General features: G+C 43.4%; 1 protein-coding gene across 1 annotated transcript in view; it reads left to right on the top strand.

The window, feature by feature from the left end:
- LGI2 (leucine rich repeat LGI family member 2) overlaps nt 1-18,156 on the top strand; it is a 28,409-nt gene extending 10,253 nt beyond the window's left edge. Inside the window, exons 5-8 of the mRNA XM_083755001.1 lie at nt 745-816; nt 5,684-5,853; nt 10,275-10,439; nt 16,007-18,156. Coding sequence (XP_083611127.1) covers nt 745-816; nt 5,684-5,853; nt 10,275-10,439; nt 16,007-16,824 — 1,225 coding nt within the window. The 3' untranslated portion in view covers nt 16,825-18,156. The remainder of the gene's footprint in view (nt 1-744; nt 817-5,683; nt 5,854-10,274; nt 10,440-16,006) is intronic.
- Nucleotides 18,157-23,443: the final 5,287 nt, after the last annotated feature.

Here is a 23,443-nt window from a genome sequence, read left to right as displayed (position 1 = left end):
GCAAGAGTCGGGGACAAGCCTGGCATTTAGCAACATCATTAGGCATCAGCTGGGGGACCTGCACTGGTCAAGAAGGTCGGGTCAGGGGTCTCCAACTCACCAACCCAGAACACCAGAAATTGCAAATCAACATGATAATTTTAAATATCCTTATCTGCATGTTCCAACATATGCACAAGGCAACATGTATGTCTAATTACTTGCCCTCCTCTTCATTTCTGGACCCAATGAGAAGCAGGAAGAGCCATAATGGCTGCTCAGGGGCTTAATGAAGCAGCCAATGAGCATTTCCTGTTGAAAGCAGGAAGATCTTGTTTCTAAAGTTGATTGTGTGAGGGAGGCTGGGCATGTGGCCTAGAAGGAGTGAATGGAAATTCAGCAGGCTCATTACTGTACTTAAAATACATAATTCTACATGCAACCTTTGTAGGTGTACTTTCTTCATCCTAAGCCAGAAAAACAAAACGAAATCTGTTTGATGGCACCTTGAGACTGGTTTTTGCAAAGCTTGTTATTACAAACTTATAAACAAGAGCCGCGACTTTCTATTCTCATGAATTAAGTAAGAGTGTTTTGGATTTCCATTAACGTTCAAGGGTTTTACGTAATTCATTCATAATCCTATTAGTCACTGTCAACATTGGGAATTGGGCATCACCCAACGGTTAACATTAGCTAAGTGCTGCTCTATTTAGTGATTATCATCTCTTCAACTATTTTAACACCTAACTTTACTTTTTCCAGTTCTTTGGCCAATAACCAGATTAAAGCTTTGCCAAGGGATATCTTCAGTGATTTAGATTCTCTGATTGAACTGTAAGTAAAGCCAACCAAACCATTTGTGTTGTTGTTATTGCAAGCCTCTCCTTGTGTGGGTATCTAAACTCCGAGTTTGGAATTTTGAATATTGTTTGTAGTTTGAACTGATTCTGGAAACAAATACCGTATTTTTTTGCACCATAACACTCACTTTTTTCCTCCTAGAAAGTAAGGGGAAATGTCTGTGCGTGTTATGGAGCGAATGCCTATGGATGGTGGGGGGGATCTGCTGCAGTCGTGAGCAGAGGATCCATGGTTCCCCTTCCTTCCCTCCTCCGTGGCTCGCTTTGAAACAGCAAAGTGGGAGAAGAGCCGCTCAGTGGGGAGGAGAGAGGGACAGAGAGCCTGCTTGCTTTAAAGGAGCAAAGCGAGAGAGGAGAGGAGCCGCTTACACGAGTGTAAGCGGCTCCTGTCTGGTTGGCTCTTTTAAAGCAAGCAGGCTCTCTGTCCCACTCTCCTCCCCACTCAGCTGGCTAAATAGCAGCAAAGTTTTTCAGCGAGCTGGGGAGGAGGGAGAGAAGCAGAGCCTGCTTGCTTTAAAGGAGCAAGGCGGGAGAGGAGAGGAGCCTTCTCCTCTTATACCCCTCTTCTGCATTATTAACAGCATCCTTCTCCCCCCACCCCACGTGTGTTCCTTGTCCCTTGAGTGCTTTTCCTTCCCTCCCCACTTAAAACGTGGTTACAAAGGACGGATCCACATGGATCCTCAGGATTTTTGCATTGGGCTACCCCAAACTCACCATCAGATCACATGTCTGTGGCCACAGCATGAACCACAAAAATCATACATCCACTGTTTCATTTAGAATATATTTTTTTCTTGTTTTCATCCTCTAAAAATCATGTGCGTGTTATGGTTGGGTGCGTGTTATAGAGCAAAAAATACGATACATCAATTGGCACTTGCTTTCTGGTAGCCTGATTCCAGATTGCCAAGTGAAATATTTTTCATTACCTTTTTGCTAATGATCTCATGATAGCAATAGTCATGGTAATTAATTCTTCTGCATGGGTGCTTTATCTAACATTTAGATGCATGTGACCTCCCACTTTTAAATTATATATTGCTAAGTAAATATATATGTTCTCAAGTAACATGTACATCGCTTGAGTTGCCATCTCTCAATTATTCAACACTTGATGACTGAAAGCTGAATGTGCCCTTATCTGACACAAAGAAACGTTTGCAAACTAGGGGCATTTGCACATTTTACCAAACTTTTTTTCAGATCTCACTTAGAATTACAGCCCATTGACAGCATTCCCAGTGTACGTCTGGACAAATCTAATGTTAAATTGAATTACTTTGTTACTTTCCTCCATATTTCTTTTCAACCAAAAGCAGTACAGTGGTACCTTGGGTTAAGTACTTAATTCGTTCCAGAGGTCTGTTCTTAACCTGAAACTGTTCTTAACCTGAAGCACCACTTTAGCTAATGGGGCCTCCTGCTCCCACTGCACCACCGGAGCACGATTTCTGTTCTCATCCTGAAGCAAAGTTCTTAACCCAAGGTACTAGTTCTGGGTTAGCGGAGTCTGTAACCTGAAGCGTATGTAACCTGAAGCGTGTGTAACCCGAGGTACCACTGTATTGACAAGCTGCCACTCAGGACTGAAGAAGGGCATGTAGAGATAGGCTGCTTAACTCTTGCCTTCATGCTATCTTTCAACTCAAAATTGCCCACCTTGCAAGGGGAAAGATATGAGGATCCTTCATCTTTTCACCCAAGCATGGGAAAGTAGCTTGGCGTGTGTGTGGACAAAATGCAGGAATGGAAAGAGTTTAGCAGCCCCCTTCCCCTTCCCCTCCAGCTGATCTTCAGTTCTCCATTCCAGTCTCTGGGGAAAACAAAAAAGGAAGGAGGGTTGGAAAAGAGAACCGCAAGGTCTAGTACAGTGGTACCTCGGGTTACATACACTTCAGGTTACATACACTTCAGGTTACAGACTCCACTAACCCAGAAATATTACCTCGGGTTAAGAACTTTGCTTCAGGATGAGAACAGAAATCATGCAGCGGTGGTGCGGCGGCAGTGGGAGGCCTCATTAGCTAAAGTGGTGCTTCAGGTTAAGAACAGTTTCAGGTTAAGAACAGACCTCCAGAATGAATTAAGTATTTAACCTGAGGTACCACCGTATAGTTGACTGACTGGTTTCGAAAAAGTATGAGTGAATCAGGGACGCAACCCTCACAGCCATACTCTGTTTCCAGTGTCACACCAGTCACAATGGCCTAGTTTAAGCGCTTATTCAACAGTGCATTTTTGTAAAAGTGCAGATATACCAAAAACTGCATTCAGCAGTAACCTTTTAGAGATCTACTTGAGAAGAGGCTCTGTTCCAAAATTCTAAATGTACTCAAAAGTTTCTTTGCATGGTCTGGGTTGTTTTTTTAAAAAAAATGTTGCTAGAAATTGCACTTGGGCAAAAAAAATGAGAGGCACAAATACAAGATGGGTGACACCTGGCTTGAGAGCAGTACATGTGAAAAGGATCTAGGAGTCTTGGTTGACCACAAACTTGACATGAGCCAACAGTGTGACGCGGCAGCTAAAAAAGCCAATGCAATTCTGGGCTGCATCAATAGGAGTATAGCATCTAGATCAAGGGAAGTAATAGTGCCACTGTATTCTGCTCTGGTCAAACCTCACCTGGAGTACTGTGTCCAGTTCTGGGCACCACAATTCAAGAAGGACACTGACAAACTGGAACGTGTCCAGAGGAGGGCAACCAAAATGGTCAAAGGCCTGGAAACGATGCCTTATGAGGAACGGCTAAGGGAGCTGGGCATGTTTAGCCTGGAGAAGAGGAGGTTAAGGGGTGATATGATAGCCATGTTCAAATATATAAAAGGATGTTACATAGAGGAGGGAGAAAGGTTGTTTTCTGCTGCTCCAGAGAAGCGGACATGGAGCAATGGATCCAAACTACAAGAAAGAAGATTCCACCTAAACATTAGGAAGAACTTCCTGACAGGAAGAGCTGTTCGACAGTGGAATTTGCTGCCAAGGAGTGTGGTGGAGTCTCCTTCTTTGGAGGTCTTTAAGCAGAGGCTTGACAACCATATGTCAGGAGTGCTCTGATGGTGTTTCCTGCTTGGCAGGGGGTTGGACTCGATGGCCCTTGTGGTCTCTTCCAACTCTATGATTCTATGAGAAATGCTTGTGATATTTCGTAGTTTATGCAAGAACTGCTGGCATGATGGGGCAGGGAAGTACGATAGTGGAGGCTGGGGCTCTGCAGTGCCCCACTCTGATAAGCAGCAGTGATGCTGGTGTCAGAAGAGCAACACTGTCCTGCTACACCAGCCGCTCCTGGGTTTCTGCCACCTAATACAGTGGTACTTCAGGTTACATACACGTCAGGTTACAGACTCCGCTAACCCAGAAATAGTGCTTCAGCTTAAGAACTTTGCTTCAGGATGAGAACAGAAATCGTGCTTCGGTGGCGCGGCAGCAGCAGGAGGCCCCATTAGCTAAAGTGGTGCGTCAGGTTAAGAACAGTTTCAGGTTAAGAACGGACCTCCGGAACGAATTAAGTACTTAACCCGAGGTACCACTGTATTACCAAAAATCATAACACAGGAGGAAATAAATAAATGACTCTCCCATACAGGAAATCTATATTGCATTTACAGTGGTACCTCGGGTTACAGACGCTTCAGGTTACAGACACTTCAGGTTACAGGCTCCGCTAACCCAGAAATAGTACCTCGGGTTAAGAACTTTGCTTTAGGATGAGAACAGAAATCGTGCTCCAGCAGCGCAGCAGGAGGTCCCATTAGCTAAAGTGGTGCTTCAGGTTAAGAACAGTTTCAGGTTAAGAACAGACCTCCAGAACGAATTAAGTTCTTAACCCGAGGTACCACTGTACTATTTAGATAGATATAGATGATGATGATGATGATGATAGATAGATAGATAGATAGATAGATGATAGATAGATGATAGATAGATGATAGATAGATAGATAGATAGATAGATAGATAGATAGATAGATAGATAGATAGATGATGATAGATAGATAGATAGATAGATAGATAGATAGATAGATGATAGATAGATAGATAGATGATAGATAGATGATAGATAGATGATGAGATAGATAGATAGATAGATAGATAGATAGATAGATAGATAGATAGATAGATAGATAGATGATAGATAGATGATAGATAGATAGATAGATAGATAGATAGATGATAGATAGATAGATAGATAGATAGATAGATAGATAGATGATAGATAGATAGATAGATAGATAGATAGATAGATAGATGATAGAGTGCCTTTTCCGCAGGGCAACATGCATGCTGTCAATCATCCCACCCACATTTTACATTTACCACAACCCTGTGAGGTAGCTGACACTGAGAGAGAAAGTGACGTGTCCAAGGTTACCCATATAAGAGTTCATCGGAGGAAGTGGGTAATAAAAATATGGTAACCTTCAGCTACCAGTATAATAATCCTTGGAAAGTATTATATTAGATCTCATAAATAATGGGAAACGATTGTTCCAACAAATTAATAAGTGTGTTCTTTAGGTTATGCACAATATACTTTGTGACAGTTTGTATTCACAGATATATTTACAGCATAGAGTTATCTCAACAAATTTGCAGCATGTTACAACCTAATATGTATTTCACCTATGCAGCCTCCATTCATTTCAACATCACCACCTCCCCACCCCATGTAGAAAGCAGGGTTTGTGGGCTGTCAACTTTTTGACCAGAATCAGTTTTGAACTGTTCGAATGTTCTTTGAATTAAATATTACAAGTAACTTGAAGAAATATTTGACTGTTGGCTCAATAACAACCTTTTTAAATCTGTTTATTTTATTTTTATGTGTCCTTTTAGAGATTTAAGGGGAAATAAGTTTGAATGTGACTGCAAAGCCAAGTGGTTGTTTTTGTGGTTAAAGATGACAAATTCCACTGTTTCTGATGTCCTGTGTGTTGGTCCAGCAGAATTTCAGGACAAGAAGTTAAATGATGTCTCAAGTTTTGATGATGAATGCACCACTACAGGTATATTTTATAGCAAATGGATAATGAGAAGTGTGAGCTATGCAAGTCCACAAACCAAGACCGTTGTTCTGTTAGCATTGACATAAATGTCCTATTTTTAATTGTCTCATTTTATTATTTACATGGAAAGTGATGACAGATTAGTTAAAAAGCTAATACTTATTTCTCAAAAATCCACTCCTTTGTGTATAAAATGTTCTTCTTTTACCTAATTCTTAATCTTCTCCTACATCCCTGCTTGCTGACACCTTCTGTTCTGTTGTTTTTCTGAAACACTTACTAGTAAGGCCTAGTAAGTTTGGATTAAACATACGTAGTATTAAATTACTTCGGATTAAACATATGTAGTATTGCACTGTTAGAATGGATTTGTCTTCCTGGATCTGCTCAGACAAAGGAAGGTAAGGCAAGACTAATGGTAGAATTAAAGGTTATGGACAACATGGCTCTGTTGGCAAAAACCGTGATCTAGTGTCTCATTCCCAGTAGCATGCAGTGACGCAATTACCCTGTGTCATCACTTCACCACAACTGTATATTTTCCCTCCCTTGCTAGTGGCAGCTAATGTAGAGAAGCGGAGTGGGGAAACAGTTTAGGGACTGCATGCTGTGCGATGCGTCTCGCTCAGGGGAGAACTAATTATAGACAGTGATGTTTTCAACACCAACCCCGCGTCCTTTTGTCACATCTAGTTCAACTTTAAGTTCTCCATTTTGCTAGTATGAACCTGGATTCAAAGAATGGACAGCTTTTTCTCCCTGCATGTGAAGTCAAAGCTTCAAGTGCCATTTAATACTTAATAATCATAATAATGTTGGGACGCAGGTGGCGCTGTGGGTTAAAGCCTCAGCGCCTAGGACTTGCCGATCGAAAGGTCGGCGGTTCGAATCCCTGCGGCGGGGTGCGCTCCCGCTGCTCGGTCCCAGCGCCTGCCAACCTAGCAGTTCGAAAGCACCTCCGGGTGCAAGTAGATAAATAGGGACCGCTTACCAGCGGGAAGGTAAACGGCGTTTCCGTGTGCGGCTCTGACTTGCCAGAGCAGCGATGTCACGCTGGCCACGTGACCCGGAAGTGTCTCCGGACAGCGCTGGCCCCTGGCCTCTTAAGTGAGATGGGCGCACAACCCCAGAGTCTGTCAAGACTGGCCCGTACGGGCAGGGGTACCTTTACCTTTACCTTAATCATAATAATAAAGGGACACGGGTGGCGCTGTGGGTTACACCACAGCCTAGGACTTGCCGATCAGGTGATCAAACTCATGCTGGTAGCTTCGGGAACACATCTCATCCTCTGTTGTCCCCTTCTCCTTGTGCCCTCCATCTTTCCCAACATCAGGGTCCTTTCCGGGGAGTCTTCTCTTCTCATGAGGTGGCCAAAGTATTGGAGCCTCAGCTTCAGGATCTGTCCTTCCAGTCAGCACTCAGGGCTGATTTCCTTCAGAATGGAGAGGTTTGATCTTCTTGCAGTCCATGGGACTCTCAAGAGTCTCCTCCAGCACCATAATTCAAAAGCATCAATTCTTCACCGATCAGCCTTCTTTATGGTCCAGCTCTCACTACCGGGAAAACCATAGCTTTAACTATATGGGCCTTTATTGGCAAGGTGATGTCTCTGCTTTTTAAGGACCATGCTTAGGCCATGCAGTTATTATCAGTGGTGTATCAGCAATGGTAAACTAACTGTTGTGTGTTTAGTAGAGTTATAGCTTCTGTCATTTACTTCTCCAGAAGTGTGTAGTGATTATTTTGAGTTGAGTGGGGGATGTGCATAAATACTGGTGACTGTTAGATTTCACATGACGATGTAAAGAGTCTTTACTAATAGGGGTCTTCTGCATTGACCGGTCAACATGCCTAGTCTTCCAAGTGCTGTTGAGGTGTATGTACAGGTAGACAATGTCAACCAGAAAGTAGGTATACTGGTACGTCAACGTAAATAGGAGATTGGGCCTGGCTGTTGCACAGAACTGACACAAATGCCGTGCTTATTCGCTGAACCACTTGAAGTATTTCTGATACTTTCACATTCTCTAGCATTTGCTGACCGTTATCTTCACTCACCAGACCATGTGTAAAATTCCCTGTTGATGCTGTCGGTTGGTGCACATTCTCCTAGTGCCTTCCTGTGAATGTGCACAATCACTTGTGTTTATATACATTCACCAATTCATTGATGCTGCATACCTAGTTTGAGGCCGTATTTAAGATCATATTCTGTGAGTTGCGATTCTCTGGTTCAAGACCTGACTCAACCATGTGGGATGTCTTTAAGCAAGTAACTATCTCTCACCGAAGGGGCGCGGGTGGCGCTGTGGGTTAAACCACAGAGCATAAGACTTGCCGATCAGAAGGTTGGCGGTTCGAATCCCCGCGACGGGGTGAGCTCCCGTTGCTCAGTCCCTGCTCCTGCCCACCTAGCAGTTTGAAAGCACATCAAAGTGCAAGTAGATAATAGGTACCACTCCGGTAGGAAGGTAAACAGCGTTTCTGTGCGCTGCTCTGGTTTGCCAGAAGCGGCTTAGTTATGCTGGCCACATGACCCAGAAGCTGTATGCCGGCTCCCTCGGCCAATAAAGCGAGATGAGTGCTGCAACCCCCGAGTCGGTCACGATTGGACCTAATGGTCAGGGGTCCCTTTACCTTTACCTCTCACCACCACTACTGCTCATGGGCATAATATATTGGCCTACTATGCTGTTAGGATTATGGAAAATGCGGGGAAAGTAGTATCTAAATACTAAAAAAATTATTGTTTATATTTACTCCATGTATTGTAACCTGTAAATATCACACAGCAAACTACAGGCTGGTGGCTTATAGTCTTTGGTGGGTTGAAACTTGCATAGTAACTGACCAAAGGCTTTTTGAACATGGTAGTCAGAGGGGCATCATCCAGCCACACAGCTGATCAACAGCTACACATGAGAATGTTGGAGAAAATCAGCGAAATGTGTTCTAGTTTTCAAAACAACTGCAGGAGAAGGAAAATGCTGAGAAAGCAAAGCAATTCTATTAGTGAAGGAACAATCTGACGGCCCACCTCTGGAAAGAAAATGCATTTTTTAATAGAGTGTTCCAGCAGTGTGAAGTGACATTCTTTAGAATCCATAAAGGTAAAGGTAAAGGTACCCCTGCCCGTACGGGCCAGTCTTGACAGACTCTGGGGTTGTGTGCCCATCTCACTTAAGAGGCCAGGGGCCAGCGCTGTCCGAAGACACTTCCGGGTCACGTGGCCAGCGTGACATCGCTGCTCTGGCGAGCCAGAACCACACACGGAAACGCCGTTTACCTTCCCGCTGGTAAGCGGTCCCTATTTATCTACTTGCACCCGGAGGTGCTTTCGAACTGCTAGGTTGGCAGGCGCTGGGACCGAGCAACGGGAGCGCACCCCGCCGCAGGGATTCGAACCGCCGACCTTTCGATCGGCAAGCCCTAGGTGCTGAGGCTTTTACCCACAGCGCCACCCGCGTCCATACTGTGGGTAAAAGCCCATAGAATCCATACTGTGAAACAAATTGCTGGGATGCCCTCCTTTGCTACTGACGTCTGTCATTTCAGAGCAAACTGGATACATCATTTAAGACTTTCCTTTTCAGAGTCCCCCCACAAAAGGGTAGGACCATCTGTATATATTAGTTAATTCAAAATTTCAAACTTTAAGACTTACAAGATACTGTAGGTATCAGAAACCAGAAGAGGCACAGAGGATATAGTCACAGAAAGGCACAGTGTGTGGAAACATGTGTCTTTTAGCACATAATATATCATTGGAGTTAAGACCAAAATTATGTAGGACATTGTCAGACTCATGTCTTTAACTGTGCAGATCTGCTTCTGATCAGGTGAAAGTGACTTCAAGTGAAAAAAAGGAGTAAGGTAAAGGTAAAGGGACCCCTGACCGCTAAGTCCAGTCGTAGCCGACTCTGGGGTTGTGCCGCTCATCTCGCTTTATTAGCCGAGGAAGGCAGCATACAGCTTCCGGGTCATGTGGCCAGCATGACTAAGCCACTTCTGGTGAACCAGAGCAAGGCACAGAAACGCCATTTACGTTCCCGCCAGAGCGGTACCTATTTATCTACCTGCACTTTGACAGGCTTTCGAACTGCTAGGTGGGCAGGAGCAGGGACCGAACAATGGGAGCTCACCCCATCACGGGGATTCGAACCGCCGACCTTCTAATCAGCAAGTCCTAGGCTCTGTGGTTTAACCCACAGCGCCACCCGCGTCCCCCCCCAAGGAGTACATGGGTTTAAATTCATACTTCATTCTGCTATCGTCCCCCCCGAAGACTGTTCCCCAAAGTAATTTTTCCAAGCCAGGGTTTTCCAGAGAGAAATCAGCACAACGTTTCTGTTTTATGTTTTCTGCCATGTTCAATTGTAACATTTTTGTTGTTTTTAATTACAAACATTTCTTTTCAGATTTTGTGGTTCATCAGATTTTACCCTACCAGTCAGTTTCAGTGGACACATACCACTCAAACAATGATGTGTATGTCGCCATTGCCCAGCCCAGCATGGAAAATTGCATGGTGCTAGAATGGGATCACATTGAGAAGAACTTCAGGAGTTATGACAACATTACTGGTAAAAATGAACACATAATTTTTATTTGTTATATTACTTAATTGATTATTAGTGTCTTTTTTTTTTAAGTATCCGAGTATCAGGAAAAAATGCACATTGAAAAGAATATCTCTTGCTGATATCTGCTGAATTTAGGTTGGATCCATTGAAAAATAAAAAATAGTTTAGTCTAGTTCACTAACAAAATGGTTATCATTATGATGGATAGAATATGAGTTCATATATTGCAGGATCCTCAGAGGGTCACAAGATGCCACACTCTAGTTTGACCAAGAAATGGAATGCAAAGCAGAGCTATGCAGCAATAAGTAAACTTGATTCTTCAGAATGGAGTACAGTAACACTATAGACCAAAGCAGATGAAATGTTAGAGATCAAATCTCTTTTAACTCTTAAAAAAACAAAAAGCAACCCTCAGCATCAGAGGTGGGGGGGTTAAATTCAAACCTTGGAACTTAGATAGGGGGTATTAACCTTGCCATACTTTTTCTCAATATAGGGGGACAGGGCTTCCAGACTGTGGGATTCAATCATATACTGGCAAATTCAGGGTATGCAATTAAAGTTGATGGGCATTTTTATGCAACAACCCAGCTTGACCCAAATACTGGATATATATTTTTGCTCTAAAGGAAGCGATACAAAGATATACTGGACAGTGTGTTTGATTTGACACATTGTCATCTGACCTCTCCATAAGCAAATTAGAATGAATGCTCATCAGATAGCCAATGTCATCTAATCTCCCTGCAACTAGAGGTGGTGCCATCATGGTCTTAGAGAGACAGCCCCAAACATTGTTGTTTGGCCCTGCCCAGATCAACCAAGCATTCTTTGCCCCCGCTTACCTTGAGTCCTCCTCCTGAAGGTTTGAGCTGGCTGTTTTTTGGTCTCCAACCAAACCTTCATGTTCCCTCATACAAACACTTTGCTCGCACCTGTGAGGAGATGAGACAAGAGCAGCAACAAAATTGTTGCTTAGAATTGTAGAGTTGGAAGGGACCTTGAGGATCTGTGCAGGTCCCGGGGGGGGGGGGGGTTACCGTGCGGCATGGTCCGTGTCCGGTCCGAGGCTGAAGAGGGGTCCAAGGCAGGGAGTCGGGTGTGGTCAGGAACTCTGGCAGAAGAGCAGGGCAGGGTGCTGGCAGGAACAGGTAATCAACAATGTTGCTCCCGCAACTTGGGGCTGGCCGGCTTTTATCTGCCCCGAGGCATAGGGCAGCCCCAGTCCACAGGTGATTCGCCTCTCCTGGCCTGGAGGTGAGCACTCCTCCTGTGAGAACTTAGTTCCCTCCGCCTCTCTGCCCTGAGCCTCTGCAGCTCAGGAGAGGCTGGAGGGTTACCAGACCCAGAGGCAACCTCAGCTTCCCCCGACATGGCTGGGAGAGGAGCACCTGCAGGCAATGGGTCCTCGATCACCTCCGGAGCCAGAGCGGATTCATCTGGTGTCTGCTTCTGAGGATCTGGCACAGGTGAGGGCCCTTCAGGTTCAAGCCCCTGCCCCAGCTCAGCCGGTCCTGGAGGCGGGGACTCCTGTGCAGGCTGGGATTCCTCAGGTTCAGCCTCTGAATCAGATTCCCAGGCCATCATAGGATCATCTAGTCGAACCACCTGCAATGCAGGAATATACAGCTGTCCTATTTGGGGACTGAACCTGCAACCTTGGCATTATCAGCACCACGTTCCAACCGAGCTATCCAGGCTGATGCGCTTGAGAAAAATGAACCACAAACCTTTGTAATGAAAGATGCGCCATTGCATTTATTCATTGACTTCTCTCACTTCATAGGATTCTATCAATTTGGCAAGCAGGAATCCACAATGGCCAACTCAAAATGTTAGTCAATGACTTCCTGCCCCTTTCTTCCTCCCATTTCCACCTTAAGACATGATGATGTTTTCTTCAAATCTTCTCCTTCCCTTCCCATTCTATTCTCCCTCTTTACACATGACAGCTCAAAACAAGCACTGCTCCATGTTACTAGTTGCTAGATAATAAATGACAGTATGATGCTTATTGAACTACATTAGGTCTGATTATGGTAAACAGGCCCATTAGCATGCAAGAAACTGTTCCAATTCACTGTCATTCCCCGTGCTCCTGGGGACACCTCTGCCAAGAAATCTAGACTCTGAACTAAAGTAGGGAGGTCTGAATTGATCTATCCTTTTACATCTTAACTAGACTTTAGGGCAGAGATGGGGGAAATTGTAACTCATGAGCAACCTTCTGGGAGCCTAATGCCAGTAGAGAGTGGGACCAGAGACAAAAGTAGATGGAGCAATGGGTGTGTACAGTACAGCAGGCAACACAAATGTCATGGGTTTACTTTTACACACACACACACACACACACACACACACACCTCTTCATCCTCTATCCAAGGAAGCAATCAGTATTACTGCTGTTTAAGGACAGATTTCAGCAAGCCAATTACTCAAAGATGGCTATAGTAAGGGGTGTAGCTTAGGGCTATATAGAGAGATTTGAGGGCTGCATTCAGCTCCCCATCCCTGCTTTAGGGGACTGTTGGGACACATCCCTCAGAAGGGTGGAGTAAGCATGGACCAATGGTACCAAATAGTATGGGAAACAGCCCTACTAGAAAAAGTAACCAATAAACTGAAACTGACACGTGGACAAACAGAAGAAGACGCCTTTACCCCGGTATGGCTCCCCTTTGTCACATAGACAGCCCAACAAGACAATGACAATAATCCACCAACAGCATACAAATCAATATGGCTAACCTGATCCAAAACACCCACCCACCCCACTCACACACGAAAACAAAGATCACCACAGCCAATCACAAACAAACAACCACACCCTAGGCCAACCCCAACCTCTCTCACCACCAAAGGAACACAAGCAACGCTGACACCAAACCCTACATACATTAAGCAAAATAGAAAGATCGCCACCCACCCCCACCCATCTTCCCTCCCTCCCCCCCTTTTTTTCTTCTCCCCCTAATGTCTCAACAAATGAAACGGATTTGTAAAAATGTTACATGGAAAAAATACGAGGCATTACACTTACTTCTGTAAAACAAGAAAATCTTTAATAAAAAATAAAAATAAATACATCACAGAAGGGGTGTAGCCCAAGACCACGTCTAGTACATCATACGTACATCAGAAGGGATGGTCTAAAACAAAATCCTGAGTGTGTTGTTTATCTCCTGTCTGCCAGGTTACCATCCTGGCCACTCTTTTCTTATGATAACTACCGGTACTCAATTCCTGAATCCAGGCCACAGGCTCACCCTATTCCAGGGGTCAGCAAGGCTTATCGGGCACGTCAGATCACTCCCACATAGATCCACCGTGGGCTGGGCCAGCGCAGCGCAATGCCGGAAATCGCATCTGCGCATGTCTGCGGCGCTGGAAATTGCTTCTGCGCATGCCCAGACGCCGGAAGGTGTGCATGCTCAGAAGCGATTTCCAGAGCCGCAGAAGAGAGTCCCTGCGCTGCGCTAAGTCAAACTACTCTTAGCCTCTAATCAAGCATACTACATCACTATGCACAAACGCAACCAAGATGTCCCAATTAAAAGGGACACTTTTTCCAGATGAGACCCCCTCCCCTCACTTGACCCCACCTCTAGCTTTGAAAGAGAAGGCACAATAACCACAAGGCACTTCAGACAACCCACCCTGTTTTAGAAGGAAGCCCTTTTCTCACCAGGTTCCTGTATCCTGAACCAAAACTCACCCTCATGGAAAAACTCTGGTTCTAGACAGCACAGCGCCAGAAGAGGCAAGATGGAGAAAACTTCTCCCCTGCCCAAGGTTCTCACTTAAGCTGTATTAGGTGCCAAAGCCAGCACACTGAGATGCTCTAGCTCACCCTCACAGTGGTTTTGCTCCCAGAAGATCTGTGGTCCGAGCCTGACAAAGAGGCTTTTAAGAGGTTGACACTGCATTCCTATGAATGTCTACTCAGAAGTAAAACCTGTTGAGTTCATGGGACTTATTCACAGGTAAGTGTCCAGGATTGCAGCCAAGGAATTGTTCAGCACTGCCTGTGTGGTGATTCTCAGCTCATATTTTCGCTGACCTTTCACTTGAAACTATTGCACTTGAAAAAAACAAATACAAAACATCATGTTTGTTGTTTGTTCAATTTATGGTGTTTAGGTGAAGCTTTAAAAAAAATGTTGGGTGTTGTAGAAAGATGATGTTCCCCTTAGCAAGGAACAGGAAGTAGGTTGCTGTATGGATAGGAAATTTATAGAGTCAAATCAAGTCTATTTCAGCATGGCTGATTCTTTCAAAGAAAGGGCATTCTTGTTGATCAGCAGCAAACACCCAAGGTTGTTATGGCTGAAAGGCTACTATGCTGATTTTTAAATCTGTAAAAGTAGCAGTCCTTTCATTCAGTAGCTCTGCACCAGTCATGAATGCTCTTAGGCTCTCCAAGATGTGTTTCCAAGACTGCTTTGGTGGATGCCTCCAGTCACAACATTTACTGGAAGGATCAGCAACAGTTATTTAAATGAGCTAACAACAGGAGGGGTCCATAAATATGACTGGTAGAGTTGACTCCAGTATTCCTTGTTTGGGACTCCAAGAATCTCATGGGTTGGGATATAGCCTGGTGGACTATCATCGATTGGGTAGGCTCAGGCTACGGCTCCCTGTACAGCAGATGGGAAACTTGTGGTCCTTCAGTTTTCAGGCTACAATTCCAAGATCCCTGAACGTTGGCCATGTTGGCTGGGAATGATAGAGGGCCACAGGTTCACCATCCTTCCTCTACAAGCACAGAAGTTACTCTTTTTTTTGCTGTAAGTATTAGGAATCTGGCCTCTTGCCTTTACCTGATCAACGGAGGAATAATTTGACCTTCCTGCATTTCAGGCTCTGGCTACCAGCTCAAGCTAGAGAGTTTTCTAAGAACCTTAGCTTGTTTGCCTAGATCAGCGATGAGGAGTCTGTAGCCGTCCAGATGATGACAGACTCCAGTCCCCATCAGCATTATGACTGATGGTCAGAGATTATGGGAGTTGTACTCCAGCAACATTGTAAAGATCTATCTTTTTGCCCTGGCTTTCACTGACCTTTAAGATTGTTTTTGTTTTAATTCCCAGAACTGCTATTTTAGATGCTTTTATACTACTGTTACACTACTGATTTTATGTTGTGTTCTTGTTTTAATGATGTACACCAAGTAGATATTAGTGTTAAAATATTAAGTGGTTTATAAATGCTTTTAAATAAATGAATAAATAAATAAAACAAATGGAGGGCCTGCTCTAGATTTTGATATAGCTGTCCAGAGCATCAGACTGACCGAAACATTTCTCCAGTATTGAAGTTTTTAGCCCTACCAACAATGTACTCCATTGGGTCCTCTTTAATGTTGACAGTAGTTCATTTCAGATCTTCAGAGGCAAGGTTAATATGGTATTCTCAGTGGAAAGAAACATGGTCGCTTCATAACTATCTTGACTGCCTGGATTATGTTGGTTTCATTCAAAAACAATGATGAATTGGTCAATATATTGTTTAAAAGATTTAATTGTACTCTGCTGATATTGCTACTTTGTTTGAGCCAACAGGTCAGTCCATAGTGGGATGCAAAGCTATCTTGATTGATGATCAGGTTTTTGTGGTGGTGGCTCAGCTTTTCGGTGGCTCACACATTTATAAGTATGAGGAAGGCTGGACAAAGTTTGTCAAATTCCAGGACATAGAAGTTTCCCGCATTTCAAAGCCGAATGACATAGAACTCTTTCAGATAGAGAGTGAAACCTTTTTTGTCATCGCAGATAGCTCAAAAGCTGGTCTGACGACAATTTATAAATGGAACAACAAGGGATTCTACTCTTACCAGTCCTTGCATGAATGGTTCCGGGACACAGATGCTGAGTTTGTTGATATAGATGGAAAATCTCATCTAATCCTGTCAAGCCGCTCGCAGATTCCCATTATCCTTCAATGGAACAAAAATTCCAGAAAGTTCCTCCCACACAGTGAGATACCCAACATGGAAGATGTGTTGGCTGTGAAAAGCTTTCGAATACAGGACAACCTCTACCTCTCACTTACAAGATTTATTGGCGACTCCAGAGTCATGATGTGGAATAGCAAACAATTTGTGGAAATCCAAGCTCTGCCTTCCCGGGGAGCTATGACCCTTCAGCCGTTCTCCTTTAAGAATCATCACTACCTAGCCCTGGGAAGTGACTACACCTTCTCCCAAATATTCCAGTGGGATAATGAGAAGCAGCTCTTCAAAATATTCAAGGAAATCTACGTGCAGGCACCTCGTTCATTCACAGCTGTGTCAACCGATAGAAGAGATTTTTTCTTTGCTTCCAGCTTTAAAGGCCACACGCAAATATTTGAACACATAATTGTTGACTTGAGTTTATGAAGGAGCTGTGGGAGGGAGGTGGGAGGGGGCAACTCATGTACAGTGACATTTTCACATAAAAACAAATCAAAAGGACAGATTACTCATTTTCTGAAGTTAGGATGTGCCTGTGGCATTAGTCAGGAGTTTTCTGAACTTTATAGAAGTTTGCATATTTAATCAGGGATCGCATTAACTTGGTTAAATGCATGCCATGTCCATTTTACCATTGGTAAAGACACTTTAAAGCCTATAATTACTCAGAAAATGTGTGCAATGCATTAGAATTAATTCTAACACATCGACAACATTGATGTAAAATCGAGAATGGAGAAGGGAAACCAAAAGAGGCAGGATAGCCGTGCGTAGAAAGAAAAGAAGAGGAAATATCTCCAGTGTGCCAATCCTCCTGTGAGCTGATCTTGGCAGAAACCATATTTACGGACTAACTCAAAAAGCTTTTTTGGGATTTGTAAAAGTTAGCATTGAGATGAAAATGCTGTTACATCGTCTTTGCTTCATGATGGTCAAGGAAGGCAGCAAGAAAATGAGCTCCGCTATTTGGTCTCTGGTGCAACTGTGATAGGAGGAGCCTCTAGAGAGTCCTGTCTGTTCAATGCTCAGTCTGATTTAGGGGAGGAGGAAAGAGTGGACATGTGATCTGTTCCCCAAATCTCTCCCAGGTGGCTAGTTCACAGCAGCTCCACATTCAGGACTTCATCTGAACTACTCCAACCCACCTCTGCTAATATTTATGGCCTGGCCACTTGTTTTGGAAGGCTAATAGCTGCTGCCAACCCTCAGATAATGTTTAGTAAAAGAAGCAAGTGGTGTGCTGCCACCACATGCAACATTTCCTACTCCCCATTTTTTTTTTAACGTTGGCTGTTCCCTCACATGGACCTGGATCTAGCCAAAGTTAAACTTTTCAAAGTACAGTTGATTTCACTGGGACAGAACAACACATGTGCTTCCTTCTACCATTGAAAGACTTGCTGCTTATCTTTGGCAGGATCATGCCCTGTTAATTCTGCCTAATTCCTTTCCTTTGCTTCCTGATTACTTTGGAGAAGGCTCCCACGAGAACTGGTGTTTTGGTAATTTTCACGCTATTGGCCAATTTATGCTTTCAGTTTGTTTAATGCATGCTTAAGAGAATCTCCGGTGCAAAGCTCACACAATCTGAATGGCCTTTTCATTAAAATGTGGACCGCCTGATCAGGTGAAAGGGCCACAGAGGTTAAGACTGCGTGCAAGAATCAGCTCAGCTTTCAGCTGTTAAACATTCTGAGATTTATTGTAAAAAGGTTTTGTTTGCATTTAGTTCCCCATATTAAAACAGTGAAATGCAAAGCTGTACTGACATTGAGTGGTTTCAGGATGATGGGGTGGCAGTGGCAGAATCCTATCATTCTTTTTGCTTACAATTTTATTGATTTCCCCCCGAGGAAAAAAATGTTTATCAACAAGGACATTTCTACTAATAATCACAATGACAGCGACAACTTTAACCCAGTCCCACTGCTAAAAGACTTACAAATATAAGAAAGTTCATTATCATACACTACCAAACTAAACGTCTTAATTCTATAACATAGAAGGGATCCCTATTTTCATAAAATTTGACTCCTTTCTGAAGATTGTGAAACAGATTTTGTTATGCTTGTCTGTGCAGAGTCCACTATGGTTAGGTTTGTATTGCAATCTTGCATGTTTCTAAACCAAAGAGCACCAGTGATAATGTTGGCAGGTTGCAAAGCAAGAGATCAGACCTTCACCTTTATAGACATTAACATACAGTGAGACAGATTGCTGTATTCCACTGCTCAGCACCATCTTCCTAAAGTAAATGGGTCTTCAGTTTTACCCCCTGGTAGCTGGGACGCTGTGGTTAAACCACAGAGCCTAGGACTTGCTGATCAGAAGGTCGCGGTTCAAATCCCCGTGACGGGGTGAGCTCCCGTTGCTCAGTCCCTGCTCCTGCCAACCTAGTAGTTCGAAAGCACATCAAAGTGCAAGTAGATAAATAGGTACCACTCCAGCGGGAAGGTAAATGGTGTTTCCGTGCACTCCTCTGGTTCACCAGAAGCGGCTTAGTCATGCTGGCCAAATGACCTGGAAGCTGTACACCGGCTGCCTCGGCCAATAAAGTGAGATGAGCGCCGCACGCCCAGAGTCGGTCACAACTGGACCTAATGGTCAGCGGTCCCTTTACCTTTACCTAGCTGGGGAAGTAGGGTGATAACGCAAGAACAAATATAAATTACGCAGCACAGTGACAGAAACCCTACTTTTTGGTACAGGCAAATTTGTAATTGATGATTTGAAACCTGGCAACTTTTACTAAGGAACACAAATTATCAGGAATATGTGCACATCATTATATCATCTTAACATGGACTTTTTCAAAAAGTGTATTGTGGTTCTGTTTTCATTGCAAAGGTCTGCAACTGCATTGTTTAGAAACAGAGCTTTTCAAATACCCACCACTCTTATTTTGAGCACTGTGCTTTACATAACATTTCCTTACCATGTGAGCCAAATCCTCTTTCTCCCTACCCGTTTTAGTCAAGCCAGTGAAGCGATGGCTGTTCGCATCGCTGTTAAATGAAGCACTGAAAATGTTAGCAGTAGGTCACTCCAGGCAATCCAGCTGTTAAAAAGCTATGAAGATGCCAAAATGAAGCAGCTCCAGTGCATGACTCAAGAATCAAACTTAGTTCAGCAGCGTTTAAAAACAAATGCTACAGATGAGAGAATGCAGGTTGTGGCCTTCATTAATCACAATTAGAATGGACCTGCAGTGTGTGGCGGCTTTGTTGTAACCGGCTATGAGACCCTAACAAACAGGTTTCGTTTTTCACTCAGGTTATAAATCAAAGCCATCCTACATAGCAATACCAGTTATTTGGGCCTTCTCCACACTTACTTTCCTTCTGCTCTTTCTAGGCATAGATCGCAATTTAAAGTTCCACGCCTGAGCACCTTCTCTCCCCCCCCCCTTTTTTTTTTGCTTTGGAGCTTTCTCCATGAAAACCCGCTCTTTAAATCTCAATTGGAGCAAATGTCAATCTGCAGAAAACCTAACTTGATGTTTGGTCTGATTCAGTTTTTAAAAGCGGGTTCTTGCAGAGAAAGCACAGGACAAAAAATAAAATGCTTGGACATGCAGTGTTAAAAGGTGGACCTCTGTCTGGAAAGAGTGGGGCAATCTGTAAGTGTGGATAAGCGCTTTATCTCAACAGCAAAAAAGATTGTGATCAAAAATAGGCTTAGCCCAGATGATTTGACTTTCCCCCACCATAGTCTACGGGTCGGAAACCACTCTCAGGGGTTGGATACAGCAATATCTGGCATGTTACAGCAATAAATATTTTGATCAAAATTTGGAGAAAACAGCAAAGAATATTTTAACACTGTAAAGATGAGCAGATTTACTGGGAAATAAGATTTGTAGTAAATAATAATAATAATTGGGCGGCTCCCAATGAAGTGTGAAAAACAATACAGCATTAAATATTAAATGCTTCCCTAAACAGGGCTGCCTTCAGATGTCTCTTAAAGATAGGATAGCTGCTTATTTCCTTCACATCTGAAGGGAGGGCGTTCCACAGGGCGGGCGCCACTACCAAGAAGGCCCTCTGTAGACTAGAGAACATTTTTTTTCAAATGCAGTTATGAAAACCTACGTCAACAGTCCTAGTAGTATTCAATGTGCCATAAAGCTGTTGTTTTTTCTGCAACAGACTTAAGACAGCTTCCCCTCTGGAATCCAGAGAATATTTAACAGGTTTATATCCCACTGGAATCAAAGAGAACTAAGCAATTAATTCTTCCATTCTGTTTATTTCAATGAGCTATATATGTACCCAATTATCTCTCGATTGTTGCTGAAAATTCTCCCTCTGCGCCATTCCATTACAAATTAACTGTGAGACTTTCTGCAATACCCACAAATCATCTTAGAACCCCTTCCCCCCAACCAGGCTATTTAACAGTAGCTCTGATTGACCTCAGTTTTCCTGTTCATGGAAAGGGAGTACATATGGTCCGCTCTAAAAATGGTTCTTGACTTCTGTGTTATGATACATGGCATGTGAACAAATAGGTCATGAATTACAGAATAGTATTAGATAATAATATGAAACCTGAATCCTTTTATTAAAATGGAGCCTGAATTGTTTTGTGTTTGTATTTTCCAATGCACGTTGGGAGGGATTTAACTTGTAGGAGCTGTGATTTAGGACACCTTCCAGCTAAAGCTTTAGTTCTGTATTTCAGCTGGAGCAATTTCATCGTAAGCTCAAGACATAATATGCACATGGTCTGCCTGTTTTCTTTTCATAGCAGCACTGTGAGGTTAGGGTGAGAGCCACTAAACTTCCAAGGCTGAAGTCCTAAACACTAAACCACTAAACTTCCAAGGCTGAAGTCCACTACGCAAACAACTACACTGGTACCTAAGGTTACATATGCTTCAGGTTACATATGCTTCAGGTTACATACTCCGCTAACCAAGAAATTCTTAACCAAGAAGTTAAGAAGTTAGGAACCAAGAAGTTCTTAACCAAGTTCAGGTTAAGAACTTTGCTTCAGGATGAGAACAGAAATATTGCTGCAGCGTGCAGCGGGAGGCCCCATTAGCTTAAGTGGTGCTTCAGGTTAAGAACAGTTTCAGGTTAAGAACAGACCACCAGAACGAATTAAGTACTTAACCCGAGGTACCATTGTAAACCACTGGCTTAGCTCTCCCTGAAATCAATGGGAATTTAACTGCCTTTCTGTAACAGTTTCTTATGTTGCTAACTACAGTGGTACCTCTGGTTAAGTACTTAATTTCTTCCAGAGGTCCGTTCTTAACCTGAAACTGTTCTTAACTTGAAGCACCACTTTAGCTAATGGGGCCTCCTGCTGCCGCCGCGCAGCCGGAGCACAATTTCTGTTCTCATCCTGAAGCAAAGTTCTTAACCCGAGGTACTATTTCTGGGTTAGCAGAATCTGTAACCTGAAGCGTATGTAACCTGAGGTACCACTGTATACTGGAGATAAGAAGTGTCATGTATGAGGTGTTCTCAATTCCAATAGATTTCAATAGATTTGCACAGCTGAGTCCTTCATTCAGAATACCAAATCTCCTGTAGTTGGCTGTCTTTAAGATGTCTCTCCTGATTCCTTGAATGAGTCTCATGCAGCAAGATATAACAGGCACATGGGAGCCATCCAGCAGCCTCTTTTCCATTAGTATACTCCTGTTAGAAAGCCAAAGGTATTGAACATACATCATTATAAATATATGAATGGCTACATTTTAAAGCTAAGAATTCTCAGTAAACATCTTTCATAAAGGTCTATGGCACTGTAATCCTAATCACTCTCTTGGAAATAGGCTCCATAGATTTCGTCAAATTGATTTCCGTGTGTGCAAGCCGTCTAAGCAAGGATTTACAAAGTGAAAATGCATTGGCCCTGATCCAGTTCTAGTTACAGCAAACTAGATGTGCATGTTAACTGTGACCCCAGATTAGTGGTAGATCAACCAGTTCATGTGTCAGTTTGGCACATGTTAATCTACAAATCCATTTCAGCCCATTTCTGCATTAATCCATTAATAGTTAAAAAAGAAATTCACACTAAGATTCATACTTAAATACATATTTATATATTATCTCAAGTGCACATTTTTAATGCATTTTGGTACATTTGTTGAGCTAAGAACACTATCATAAGGTTCAGAGAAATGCAAAATCCAAAGGATAATTACATTCTGATCCTCATATTAGTTGGGGTGTGTGTGTGTGAGTAAAGGTAAAGGTAAAGGGACCCCTGACCATTAGGTCCAGTCGTGACCGACTCTGGGGTTGCGGTGCTCATCTCGCTTTATTGGCCGAGAGAACCGGCGTACAGTTTCCGGGTCATGTGGCCAGCATGACTAAGCCGCTTCTGGTGAACCAGAGCAGCACACGGAAACGCCATTTACCTTTCTGCCGGAGCGGTACCTATTTATCTACTTGCACTTTGACGTGATTTCGAACTGCTAGGTTGGCAAGAGCTGAGACCGAGCAACCGGAGCTCACTCTGTCGCGGGGATTCGAACCGCCAACTTTCTGATCGGCAAGTCCTAGGCTCTGTGGTTTAACCCACAGCACCAACCATGTGTGTGAGTGTGATTGACCAAAATCAAGTTCTCCAAGCTTCCCTATCCCATTTGGGAATGTGCATTGGAAAATGTGTCTGGACATATCAGATCAATGCCCAGCTACAGGATGCCAATTCAAATCTTGCCTTTGTCCTAAACTCACTAGATGCCCATAGGCCTCAGCAGTTTCACAGCCTATGTGGGGTAATAGTCCCCTACCCTCCAGGATTGCTGCAACAATTCAAGATAATATGTATCATGCACTTTGTGCACTCAAAAGTGCTGTACAACTGATATTGTTAATTATCATCATAATCTATTGTGGATTGACTAATAAATTCTGACAGATCTGATTATCTTCTTCATCCAGCTGTGCATCTGTATTGATTACATGCATGAAAAGCTGATTCCATGTGTGTGATCTCTGTTGCTGGATTGGGCATAATGCAGAAAAAGTTAGTTGCCACAAAGGGCCACTGAAAACAAGGTTAACTGGGGTCTTTT

The sequence above is a fragment of the Podarcis gaigeae genome (assembly GCF_964106915.1).
Source record: "Podarcis gaigeae genome assembly, chromosome: 9".
Classification (NCBI taxonomy): domain Eukaryota; kingdom Metazoa; phylum Chordata; class Lepidosauria; order Squamata; family Lacertidae; genus Podarcis; species Podarcis gaigeae.
Note: the sequence above shows the minus strand (reverse complement) of the source record. Positions and strands in the feature narration are given on the sequence as shown.